General features: G+C 38.8%; 1 protein-coding gene across 6 annotated transcripts in view; it reads right to left on the bottom strand.

Moving 5' to 3' along the window:
- Positions 1 to 13,368, bottom strand: part of LOC145453295 (uncharacterized) — a 134,444-nt gene that overhangs the window by 16,020 nt on the left and 105,056 nt on the right. For all 6 annotated transcript variants that reach the window (XR_013919700.1, XR_013919699.1, XM_080331278.1 and 3 more), the window contains exons 14-17: positions 12,823 to 12,858; positions 8,813 to 8,909; positions 1,278 to 1,361; positions 99 to 159 (exon numbers count right to left, since the gene is read on the bottom strand). Coding sequence is in view for 4 of the 6 variants with exons in the window: in XM_080331278.1 (XP_080187404.1) it covers positions 99 to 159; positions 1,278 to 1,361; positions 8,813 to 8,909; positions 12,823 to 12,858 (278 nt within the window). In the remaining 2 variants the exon portion in view is untranslated. The remainder of the gene's footprint in view (positions 1 to 98; positions 160 to 1,277; positions 1,362 to 8,812; positions 8,910 to 12,822; positions 12,859 to 13,368) is intronic.

Genomic DNA, 13,368 nt, shown 5'->3' with positions numbered 1-13,368 from the left:
TGTGTATTTGTGAGGGGGGTGTGCGTGGCTTGTCGTTCATCCAAAGGGGTCCGCGAAGACAAAAAGGTTGAGAACCACTGATCTAAAAGATACTATACCTGATTTTTACATTCTTTAATCGTAGATATTTTCTGATAGTTTACACTGGTACAGTCGTACCTGGAAATAAGTCTGAATTTCAATTACTACCGATGAACTTTACCTGTTAGCGTAATAAAGAGGACGATCGTGAACGTTATATTATGTATTGCATTGCGCTTTTCGGCTCGAGCGTTATAAAACGACAACCATTTGAAAAAGTAGATATGTTGTCATGAGACGATAGTCTAGTTAAGGTTTTTCAATTTGCTACCTGCTTGAAGAAGCCCAGAAATGAATCAAATCATGGCAAGGAGCGTTGAGTCAGTTTTCTGAATATCATCAGGCAGCAAGCTATAAAATAACCACTTTTTGGTCTACCGCTTTGTAATTCTACTTGTGTGTAGTTTCTGCATATCTTATAATATATTATTTTTTAAATAATTCATCAATTATGGAAATTATACAACGACCACGAACTTACGATTTCTAACAATCTTTACTCCAGTATAATAATCAACCGCCCGTCGTGATGACATTCTCTATAGATTTTTTGATGAATTCCATTCCAGAAAAAAAGATTTGATTAAACTACATGTCACTTGTGTGGATATGAAAAGAAAACTTTTCGCACTATCAGTAGAACAAGATTTATGATATAAATTAGCTACTGCATCCACCATTTCAACTGCAAGTCGTCAGCAGTTGCACGCATGCCTTCTGATGTATGCCATTTACCTTGTTATTGAATGATGTTTTACCACTTTTACCACATCGCAATCATGTTCAAAGAAACCACAGGGGCCTACAGAACCAAACTTTATTCGTGGATTGCCTTGGATTCGAAAAACGTGATCCAATTAAGATATAAAGAAGCACGAGTCGTTTATCAAGTTGGGATAAATAACAAACCGACGAAGTTGGAATAGAAAGGTTCGGTGCCCGTGGGGTACAGTCTGACACATTCTCGGTCGATCATAAAACATCAGAGCTATGTGATCACGAACTGCAGGTCACTTGGTACTGAGATACTGGCCATGTATATTTCATCGATGCGAGCATATCTATTGTATGCAACTATGAGTGCTATCCTTAGTTAGCATTTATCGATTCGGCGCAGAGCAATTGCTCATTTGTACAGGATCCCCTCCCGTCTGCTATATTTCAACATTCTAGTTTCGAATGATTCCAGTACTTACTGAATGTTAAAGTGACTGCTTGAAGTAAGATACACATTGCAGGTGATCCAGGAATCTGACGAATTTGAATTGATCTCTGCAAACCTGTTGTAAGACACATATTGATTTGAATTGTCCATGAGTGAAAGCCATATTAGAATATCAAATCTGTGTTTTGTTACGCCACGCGGATATCTCATGCACACATTATCTCATCACTCATCTTAACCAATTAACTTTCGTGCTCTGCGTTGACATAAATGTTTGTGAATACAACAAATATATAAGTCCATGACTCCGGTGAAATAAATCATCATACATAATACTGGTCAACACATATTTTTAGGCAGACAAAGTAAGAGTGGTTTTGGGGGTTCTGAAGGGCACTGATTCCGAATATGACCTTAGTTTTTTCAAATTGGCTCTTGTTGTGGAGATAACCCATGGGGCTATTTTGACCAAAATCTCCCATTTTCGCGGTAGTGACTGGATATAAAATCGGCTTAGTCGTACTATAAATGTTAAGAAATTCAATCTACTTGCTATTTTTACACACAAAATACTATTGTAAATCAAAATACAGCAACAGCACTATATTTAGGGGTATTAGATTTATCATAATTAAATACTTTCACAGGATATCATAAACATAAATAAACTCCAGTCATGTATATGAGTATTTACGTAGATACTCCAATAACGTGACATTCGTTCAATCAGTTTTACGTCAACCACATATTGTAAATTTGAAATAATCAGTTGGAAGACAATATTATTGATATATGTTAAATCGAAATTGTTTTTTGTACGATTTTCGCCAGTAAGCTATTTAGTGCAGTTTCTCGAAAGGTTTCGGCAATGGTCTGACATAATATGTAAAATGGTTCATATCATCTGCACTGGCATCTTTATTTTGTTGTTCCTATGTCTTGTTAGAACCTCTACCCTTGATAATCAACAAGATGATCGGGAAATATACCAAGATGACTGAACAGAAAGTGAACTTTTATGGTCATGTTTGTTCCAAGTTTTCAATATGCAGTTACGAATTTTCGGACCAACTGTTTGTAGTTCGGTGCTTTGTGATCAGCTAAAAAGTTTTATTTACTACATCTTAGGAGAAATTACATGCTGTGAACTCCTAATGTGAAATTGGAATCTTTCATCGGTAATCGAATATACCAGATACCAGATTTAAGCTTCTCGTTTGATAGGGTTACTAGGTATACTCAATTTGTTGATTCAGTGGAAAATTATCCATTTACCAGTCAAAAGAAATGAGACACATATGAATATAGTAGTTAATCTTTTCAAGGACAAATTTTATAGTTTTATACTCCTCTATAATCTTGGTAGAATGACCAATTGATACATGATAAGATGAATTTACGTTTTGCAAAAGTACAATTTTTTAAGCTTGACAAACTGCTTTTTTGACAAACAAATTTTTCGCATCACGCCATGTTAATATTGATAGAATGACTGAGAATGACATGAGGGTTCTTCATAGTCAATTAGCCATTTATGCGCAGTATAAAATTAGAAAAAACTACGATTTTCTTCCTACCAAGCGGAATATTTAAGGGTAAATACAGTAATTTCGGGCTTTTTTAGGGGTATAAATATCTTCTGACAGAGAGCCAATCAAACAAAACCAATGTGATATTCGTAATCAGCAACCTCAAAAACCCCAGAAACGGCTCTCAGATGTTCTGCCTAAAAAAATTCATTTTGTTGGCCAGTAATCAACTGTAGAAAGAATAAATAGTAGAAAAAAAAACGAAAACGAACGAACGAAGCCCAAATACCTATAGCAGGGGTCGAGGACCTATGGCTCGTGGGCAATGTTCCCTCTAATTTTTCAAGAGTTTGCGCCAACACGCCAACTCACTGCGCAGGCCCTCGGACAACAGTGCGCAACCACTCTCCAATAGGGTGATAAAACGAACTAGTAGACCCCCTAGGGCCCTAGGCTTTTCCGGTACTTATCATCTACATTGGGTGCCCATTTAGTAGCAGCGTCCCTAAACGCGCGAAGCGCGAAAAATTTATATAATTTATGATTGCATCGGCCAATATGATCGGGAATTGCATATAGATTGCTATCAATTTTTATCCTCTCCCTGCTCACATAATCAAATTTACCGGTAGAGCTGATCCAGTGAGTTGTGTTGGAATAGATATGACCTCTAAATAATAATAAAACATCTTAGGGCGTACCCGTTGATATAATGACTTCGTCGTTACATGATGCTATTTCGTGACCCCCTATCTGCTACGTCAAAAGATGTTGAAATCGCCAAAACGTACAAAAGTAAAAAACGTACACGATTTCAAATTGGTATTTCTTAACTGGAAAATAATGTTCCCGCGATATGGCATTTGTCTTGTTGTGGGACTCGGATCGTCAGGACAGGAGCATTCGGCGCCAGCCATTTAGGCGCATATGGACAGGGACAATTACACATATATTTGTATATATCGAAGTTTTCGGTCAGCACCGGAGCAGTCTTTTTCGCCCAAGGTTTTGTCGTTGCTGATCTTTCTGGCGCACTTCTTGGAGCCGCATGTTACAAGCCTTTGACTTCAAATGTCTTGGCGCGTCATGGTGCGGTAATGGCCGACGCTCAACTGCCCATTTCTATAAATCATGCGTAATTTTTGTTGGGGAAGGGTACCCAATAATCAGATATCTGACAATAATAAAACGCGCGTAGCGAGAAAAAAAATCCTGAAAAATTCCAAAAAAATACACCATGATGTATGTTAATTCTCGAAATAATTTTGAACCCCCTTCGAGCTCGGCCCCTCCAATTAGGCGGTTTGGCTGCGAAAGTTGCGGTCCTGAGTAAATCTTACGCAATGGTCATGCCACGCGGAGAAGACTATTCGTTAGTTTCTCGGAGATTAACTTCGAGCTAGCCCATTATTCTTTATAACTTTGTTAAACCATGTTATTTCGCTATTCCCAGAAAATAATGCGCTATTGAAATGATATCAGTATCGCTCACGCGTACGAGGACATACTAAAAAAATATCTTCCGTGAGGCGCACGTGATTGTGAACTCTTATTTCTTCACGGAGCGCAATAGTTACCTTTGTGGGGCGCACTTGCACCTCGATTTCAGACTTCAGTGATAACAATATTTGGCCCTGACAATGTTCCATCTTAATTTTCACGAATCTGCGCGCCTGCGTGGTCCATTGGACAACAGTGCGCAACAACTATAAAAAAACATCATTTCTGATTTTTTGTGCGCAGCGTAGATTTTCTGTGCGCAGAGACCGTTTCAGCACTGCGCATTTGCGCACGTGTGCAGCTTCGAGGGAACATTGCTCGTGGGCCATATATGGCCCTTTTTGAGTATCAGATATGGCTCTTTGACATTTTCCTAAATTTGTACTTAATTTTACCGATATTGCGTCAACTTGTTACTAGATTTTCATACCTGGCAGAATAATTATTCTCGTGGCAGGATAACATGTCTTACGTCTGTCAAGACAATAACGTGTTCAGGATTACGGGCTCGGACCCCTTTACAAAATCCTCAAATTTGAATTCGATGTACCTGACATCGCGCGCCTCTTAATCTTGGATTGCACCACACGTTGATGGATCAAAGAGAATAGAAGACATCGGGACGTCTAGGGTTGCATTTAAAACAAAAATCAATTTAATAAATGACGAAATATCTGTACCATTGCTGTTGAACCGACTATTTTGAGGCAGACTTCTAGTTGTCTAATTTCACTAAAATAGAGGGAAATGCACGTAATCCAAATTGTAATCCATTATGTGAAATGTTTCAATGCTCGAATTCTAATTCTAATCTAATTTGTGAAATTTGTTTATGCTCTAATCTAGTTTTACTCTAATTCATTGTTTTGCTGAAAATGCCTCTTTCTCCGAGTCATTTTGCAGCGAGAGAATATATCCCTCTCGCGCAGGGAAATCTCGTCTCAAGCCGACATCTCCTTACTCACACTGTACACTTGTGTACAGTCATAGTAGATATTGCAACAAATAATAATAACCTGCTAGCATAGTAGCTTGTAGTCTGCGAACAACATTCTAGTTTTTTAAACTTTACTTTTGTTCAACGCCGTCCTGATTAACATGGGCGATGCTCATGGTTCCCACAAAAGAAGCAATATTTTTTTTAAAGTATAGTGAAAATACAACGAGAAATATCATGTTCATAACCGTCATTTTATTTTAAACTATGAGCTGCGTACGACACCAGACAAACGCTTTCCAACGACTACTGAATCGATATTGGGACTAGTCAGACATGGTAATAGCTAAAAGACTATCTCATCCTAAAGATCGATTTTGACGTCCTATGCCGTTTTCTAAGCGTATATGTCTTGGCACTGTCTGGGCCATTGCACGTCGAGGCAATATGCTTATTGAGATCAGCAGACTCACCGTCGATAGAATGCTGCTGCCATTTCCGTTTAATCTAGTATGGATTAGTGTTGTTGTAGACAGGCGAATAGCATAATTTGAAACAACAGCAATGATTTGAAACCGAAATCAATTTTAGCCTATCAAATGCTTTATTTAGCGTATTTCCAAAATCTCAAATCATATCGCGATTGCGCGGTACCCTGGTACAGTAAAAAACGAGCCAAGCTTGGTGTACAGACTTTAACCATTCTCGTGGTTATGGGTATTCACTGTGATTTGATATGTAATGAGTTTTGCCGTTATCATTTCACATTCACAATTTTGTTGACGGACGCTCCTATTTTTCCATATGTTGTGGCATTTGTTCTCGATACGAAGCCATACATTCGAGTTTAAATTTTGTAATGTAATTCCTACCCCTAGATGTTAAATGCTTTCTTGGATATAGCAAACAAAACCACTTGCGTTATAATCGCCAATCAAATAATAATCAACAACAACATCATTCACAATTTCATTCAATTCCCAAGTTTTTACGAATTCAGTAATTCTAATAATAATCCAATTTCGAAAAAACTTTGTAGCTCTAATTCTAATTCTAATCGAATTTGGAAAAAGCGATGTAGCTCTAATTATAATTCTAATATAATTTGGAACAGCTTGAGTATAGCTCTAATTCTAGTCTAATTTGGAGAAAACTGTGTAGTTCTAATTCTAATTCTAATCTAATTCGGAAAAGCTGAAAATTTTCTAGCTGTCCAAGTCTGTTCTGAGGGTTTTAACCATCCCATATCGATATACGTCGGCTCGGGTCGTAATTGTCCGTAGGTTCATGCAACACGTTTCTAGAAAAGTATTTACACAATTATGGCATATTTTACAATTAAAAACAAACAGGATTTCTTTCGAAAGGTCTTTGTTTAAAACACTGTTTAAATGTTGTAACAAGGTGTTTTAAACAACCAATTGTTTTAAATGCAGCCCTAGGTATGTCTATATGGCAATCTAGTTATCAAATACCTATTGTCTTCCTGATCTACGTTAAGAAATGAACTGCCTTGGAAGTGACATTCACAATTACAAATCCAAATGACAATTGAGAATTCAGAAGTCGATCAATATTTGGATTTTAGGAATCAGTGCTATAGTTACATTATCATAAATTAATATCAGTTATTTTAAATCCTGATATATTTACGATGAATTGCGCTATTACGCGATAATAATAGCCTACGAGTCTGTACAGGGAAAATATGGTGTCCAAGACGAATCGCATGACGGGAGTTTAAATTAGCACTACCATGACGTCAGAAAGTTTTAATCGTGACGTAGCAGTTGATTGACATGTATGGTAATTTGGGAGTTGAAATGGAAAATATACGGCCGCTATGGCTCTTCATACGAAAAAGGCACCCTGTGACACCGCCGAGTACCAGGCATTTCAGAAAGACGGGGTTTCGATTTCGAACACCAACCTCGCTTGTGTACGCCAATGCGCACGATGCACAACCACAACAGTAATATTCCGATAACAGAACGGGCCTAATTGCCTACAACCAATGACGACCAAGACCGACGTATCCTTACAAATCATGTGTATGGGCGATGGGTGTGTCTCGCCGCTTCCAGGAAAAACCTAAGAGTATTTCAGGGAAACCCTGGACTTCCCAGGAACACTGGTTAAGATCAGTGACGTCCGGTCAGGGTAGGCAAGTGAGTCAGAAGTGGGTCAGTTTGTTCTTATGTTACGTGCCAATTATTTCTTTACAAATAATATTATATAATTCGAATTCCTGTCCATGTCGACAGCACCGTAACTGCCGCACCCCAAACCCCCCAATTGGGGGGGGGCCGAGCTCGAAGGGGGCCCAAAATTATTTCGTGAATTAGCATAAATCATAGAGTATTTTTTGAAAATTCATGCAATTTCCCGGCGCGAATTCAAGTTGCCATTTTTCTATATTATTGGGTATTGGGCCATTACCGCGCCACGACCCACCAAGACATACAATCAAGTTTTAGGCCATATAACATGCGACTCCAAGAAGTGTGCCAGAACGATCGGCAGCGAGAAAAGCTTGGCCGAAAAGGTCTGTGCCCTTATGCAGACCGAAGACTTCGTTATATAGGCTATACAAAATACATAGGAGGTTTAATTGTCCATAGGCGCCTAAATGACTGGCGCCGAATGTTCCTGTCTTTGCAATCTGAGCCTCACAAGACAAATACCATGCCGCTGGGAAAAATTTTATGCCAGTGAAGAAATACCAATTTGAAATCGTGTGCGTCTCTTAGTTTAGAAGCCTACGTTTGGGCGATTCTATATTTTTTGATATAGCAGACTGGAAGTCACGAAATAACATCATGTAACGAAGTCATATCAACGGGTCCGCCCGCCCGAAGATGTTTAATCATTACGGGCCCACCCGTTTTCAAGACGCTTCACTCAGCTCTACCGGTAAATCTAATTACGTGAGTAGAGAGGACAATAAATTGATAGCGTAATATATATGCAATCGCCGATCTGGTTGACCGATTTTATCATAAATTATCGAAAATTTTCGCGCTTCGCGCTGGCTCACAGTACAGTACAGATAATTTCGTGACAAACGCGAACAACGTGATGGGGGCCTGACGAGGTGTTGTTTCGTTCCTGCCAACGGGTATACGCCCGAAGATGTTTAGTTAATATTGAGTGGCCCTACCTTTTCAAACACACCTCACTCAGCTCTACCGGCAAATCTGATTATGTGAGCAGAGAGAAGATAAAAATTGATAACAAATATGCAATTCCCGATCATACTGCCCGATAAAATCATGAATTCTAGAAATTTTCCGCGCTTCGCGCGCTTAGGCGACAAAAGCTGATTGACTAAACAAACTCCCAGTGAATATGATGAATAGCGGTCAACAGTGTATCGCCGGAGGGGGGTCTGAAGTTCGGTCTATAACCCTATGGGGGGCCCAAGACCAAAGTTTTTGGGGGGGCCTGGCGAAGTGCTGTTACGGCCCTGCATGTCGAGTAAAATGGGCCTGCCTATTGTTGACAAACACAATTTTTGAAGAAAACCTACTTGACCGATTTGGTTCTAATTCTAGCGCGGAGACACCTTGCTACAACCTTTACCATTCATTGGATACTCACTGATCTTGGTCCAGAAAGGTCATGCAATTTACGATGTCACCGGGGCACGTATCAAGTGGTGTTGAGGTTAGTATCATATAGGAACACTCCCTGTTACCTGAAAAGTTTTTTGGGAATACACAATTAATAAAACAAGCCATTTGGGTACCAGAGTTGGATCAATTACATTATTTCAGTTCAATTACAATTACAATTACAATTACTTTCATGAATGTTTCAATTACATTACAATTACAATTACTCCATGCTAAAAATATCAAATTAGAATTACAATTACAATTACTCCTTGCATGTTTCAATTACATTACAATTACAATTACAATTGCTGCTGTTGAACACGTAATTTAATAATCATAAATTCAACCGTGCTCCTTGACAACCGTAGCGTCGTATTTAACAACAATTCATGTCTAGTTCAGATTGTGTAGTAATAAATGCGTTTATGTGCGTATATAGTATGCTATGTGAGATGTCATTGTGGCGTAATATAAGCGTGTTTTGAATGCTCGGTAATTATGGCTCACGTAATTGGAAATGAAAAATGTTATTTACCTAATTTCCCAGGGGTTAGGATTAAGGATAGGGTGCAGTATGTCGTTGAAAAAGTCTTATAATATATGCACGTGTTGGATTTGCGTCTATAGTATATAATTAAAGAAATAATATTATTTTTATCGAGGGACGTAGGAATTAGGATGAGGAGTGAAAACAAAACCGTGCTCTGTCAGATAAGATGTTATATAATATCCAGTGGTCTGGTTAGTTAGCCAGACGAAATAACGATGCAGCATCGTGATCTGAAATCGTATTGTAGATTGCCAACCCACTGATGGATGCGCAAGATGTGAGTCACGGATGAATGCACCGACAAACACACTGCAGAGCCGGCTAAAAGCAGCAAACTTTGTAGTCCTAGAGCTGGCGATCCATGCGTCCAAATTTGATGCATCTGGTCTTTATCGTAAGCTATTGATGTACTTATTCCGAAAATACAAAATATAATCTCGTCAGGGCAATGTAACTGCTCCAAAATAGCCGTTTAAGGCCGACTGTTCTGAAAAGTGAGAGCGCTGCAGCAGCATGACCACAACGATTACCAATTACGCCCAGCGATTGTTCAGAACAATGCCGATTCCCAGACTTTCACGACTATTTTATGATGGTACCATTGCCTGGAAATATACTTTTATTGCGGAATCATTGTGACACTAGCTTTCGATTAGGACCATACATATCAAATTTCGACGCTTGGATCGCCAGCTATGGGAATATCAATTCTGCTGCTTTTAGCCGGCTCAGCAGTTCGCTTCTCGGCGTATTCAATCGTGAGTCACGTGTTGCGAATCCATCCGTTGGTTAGTAATCTAAAAATTGTATACAATGGCAGCCGAGACCAGCATAGCGGTAAAAATAAAAAAAACTTCGCCCGCAAGGGCGCAGTCAAGGGCTTCCGCGAATGGATCCACCAAATGCCTTGTCGACATTTAAAGAGAATGCATTATAAGTCAATTGTTTTATGTTGTGCTTGATAGGTCTCAATAGCAATTAAATGTAATTGAAATTGTAATTGAGCAAAATTTTTGTCAAATTACAATTACAATTACAATTACACAAAATAAAAATGCTTCAATTACAATTACATTACAATTATATTGAAAAATGTAATTAATTACATTCAATTACAATTACAAATTACAATTGATCCAACTCTGTTGGGTACAGAACTTCAGTTGTTGAATCGATTTTGAAAGCTGTCGATATTATATGAAAATTTTGTGCGATTTCAGTGACCTTGCTATTCATGAAGCAGTAAAGCAGCTGTGGGAACGCGGAGCTATGTCCTTGCAGTATGAATCGTAGCCAGACGGTAGCTTATGACATCCTATAAGCGTTGTAATGACTCGATGTTTCTTCCCGAAACACTAAGCTGCGAACTTACCAAGTTTTATTTCAGTCGACTGAATGTAAAGATTTTTTGTCGGCGCTGTATTAATGTCTGTCACGGCTACGTGCTTAACCCGGAGACTGGTATGAGCCAGCGATGAGCGGATTTGGAATTTCCAAGTCCTAATCCAATCCAAATCCTAATCCATAATTTTTGTATATTCAAATCCGTGTCCAATCCTAATCCCATTCTAACTTGTAATTCAGAAAAATGCAAAGTTATGCAGGGGAGGAATTGAAAATTTTTCTTTCACAGCCAACAATTCGCTTCATTTGAAGATAAATTAGCATAGGGCTGCATCTCTCATGTTCATTGGCACCGAGTGTAGCATAGCGTAGTATGCCATAAGTACATTAGTAACTGATCGGAATAAATTTTATCGCTATTCGCCACACGACATATCAATTTCCCAGAAAATCAGTAAATCCAATCCAAATCCTAATCCGTTCAGAAAAAATCTCTAATCCTAATCCAACCCTAATCCGACAAAATTTCACAAATCCGTTTTTTTTCAGGTCCTAATCCTAATCCACGCTCATTACTGGTAAATAGATACCAACTTCATACCCAATTCAACTCAAATAAAACTCATGTTGTAAATTCGTTTCCGAACTCGAAAGATATCCAGAGCACTCCAACAATCCTTCTCTTGAAAATTATACATTCGATTGCAACGATTTTTTTGTGATAATCGCGCTACTTGATGGTTGGCAACGCGTATTTTCTGAGAGCCATACGCCACCATCGAAAAAGCAATGGGTGTTTCGCGGGTCGTAAATTCACGAGACCTATAGGATCTTTAAAATGCGATGTGTTTTCATTTGAATATTTCATTTGTGTGACTGTGTGCAAGATGGTGTTGTTTCGTCGTACACCTGTGAGTATGAGCCAATTCGGATAAAAAGCCATTATCAATTTCGGTACAATCAGCAGTTATTTGGATAATAACAAAAAGAAAATAGAATGCAGAATAATTGGCTATGTAGCCGTATAGCTTAGGGTTACCATATTTTTGTGGCCCCAATTCCGGACACTCTTTTGCGCCTACTATAGCGGAGCATGAACATGGTGTCTGTCAATATGACGCCACGCTTCCAAAGCTTTGCCTATCGACTATATAACGAGTGGAGTGGAATTAGGCAATCTATATTGTGAGCTCAGGGCCTGCAACATATTTCTTCACGGGCCGGCCCGTCGGTAGTGTGTTCGACAGCCCTGCAATTTTGTTAGGTCGGTGCGGTTATCTGGTTGTGTGTTGCAGCCCGATCCGAAACAACATTTTTTCAACCCTATTCCACCCAAAAAATACTGATTTTGGGCCCACCAGAAGTTAATTTCTTGGGGCTTAGGCTACTGTATGCATCTGGTTGTTGAATTCTGCCAATTATGTTGGTTATTGCATATATTACTATAAAATGCACCAGCAGGTGGCACATTTGGTGGTTTCAAACCTTTTATGTTCGCGTCCTCATTTCCAATTTGAAAATGTACCGTGGCCCAGCTCAGATATCGGTAAGCTAATTACTGAAAAAGGTCAGCTTGCCTAGAATTGCTCAGGGCATATTTCAGAAGCTGATTACGTTCAACGTCTTCGCGATCTCCGGAATAAAGACAAACGATCCCCAGGCTTTGAACTATTGTCTTTGGCGAAAACATCAAAATTGCCTTAACGATCTCTAGAACTATACCGCTATCTTATAATTGCGACTTATTTAAGTAGTGATGGTTATTTATATTTGATTTTGATTGATTTTTTTTGCGAAGGTGGTGGTCTCATGAAAAACAATAAACCTTACACAAAATCGCGAGCAGCCTGAAGAAAAATGTCAAGAGCCTAAATCTGCTTAAAAATAATATTGTTTATGTTGATTTACGAACAAATTTTTAGAAAAATTTCGAGCTTACTTCAAGCCTTCAAAATTCCGGATATTTAACCATATTTTACGATTCTCCTCCCGGACACAGTTTCCACAGTGCAATTCTGGACATGTCCGGGAAATTCCGGACGTATGGCAACCCTAGTACTGCTCATTAATGAGAGAAAAATGAACATTCATTCACTTACCATTTTCGCTGGGGGAGCACCCTCTCACCCATAGCGCTGGAAACGAATGAAAACTATAAATCATGCTGTAATCCAACTGGAAATCTGAGTTTGAAAATTCAACCCCGAATTGGAGACGACTTACAGAAATAGCTTGCTTGTCAAACGCGCAATATAATTTAAGAGACTTTTGAACACTTCGTCAAATTCCGACGGTACAATCAAGTGACTTTCGACAGCATAACAAAGGCTATATCGCTTTCAAACGATACCTGAAGAGCTTCTTGGAGGTACAGAACTTCAATATACAATTAAATAGTATACTCATATTGAAATGAACCCGAATATTTTAGGCTGACACTCGTCAGGGGTAATCGTCAGCAACTAGTAGAGAATTGGAAAAAACATTGTATATCAACAATCGTATCACAAAATATGACGTCACCAGCATGAAATTTCGAATGAGAGAGCGTTCAATGTACTATTTTTAGGTGGTACACGAACTCCTTTTGTTGACAGAGTTTTGGTTGGTGTATTTTGATAAAAGTTGATTCCAAGGCACACAAA

This window comes from Botryllus schlosseri, chromosome 13 (assembly GCF_051294905.1).
Source record: "Botryllus schlosseri isolate E-star chromosome 13, Bs_hap1, whole genome shotgun sequence".
NCBI lineage: Eukaryota > Metazoa > Chordata > Ascidiacea > Stolidobranchia > Styelidae > Botryllus > Botryllus schlosseri.
Note: the sequence above shows the minus strand (reverse complement) of the source record. Positions and strands in the feature narration are given on the sequence as shown.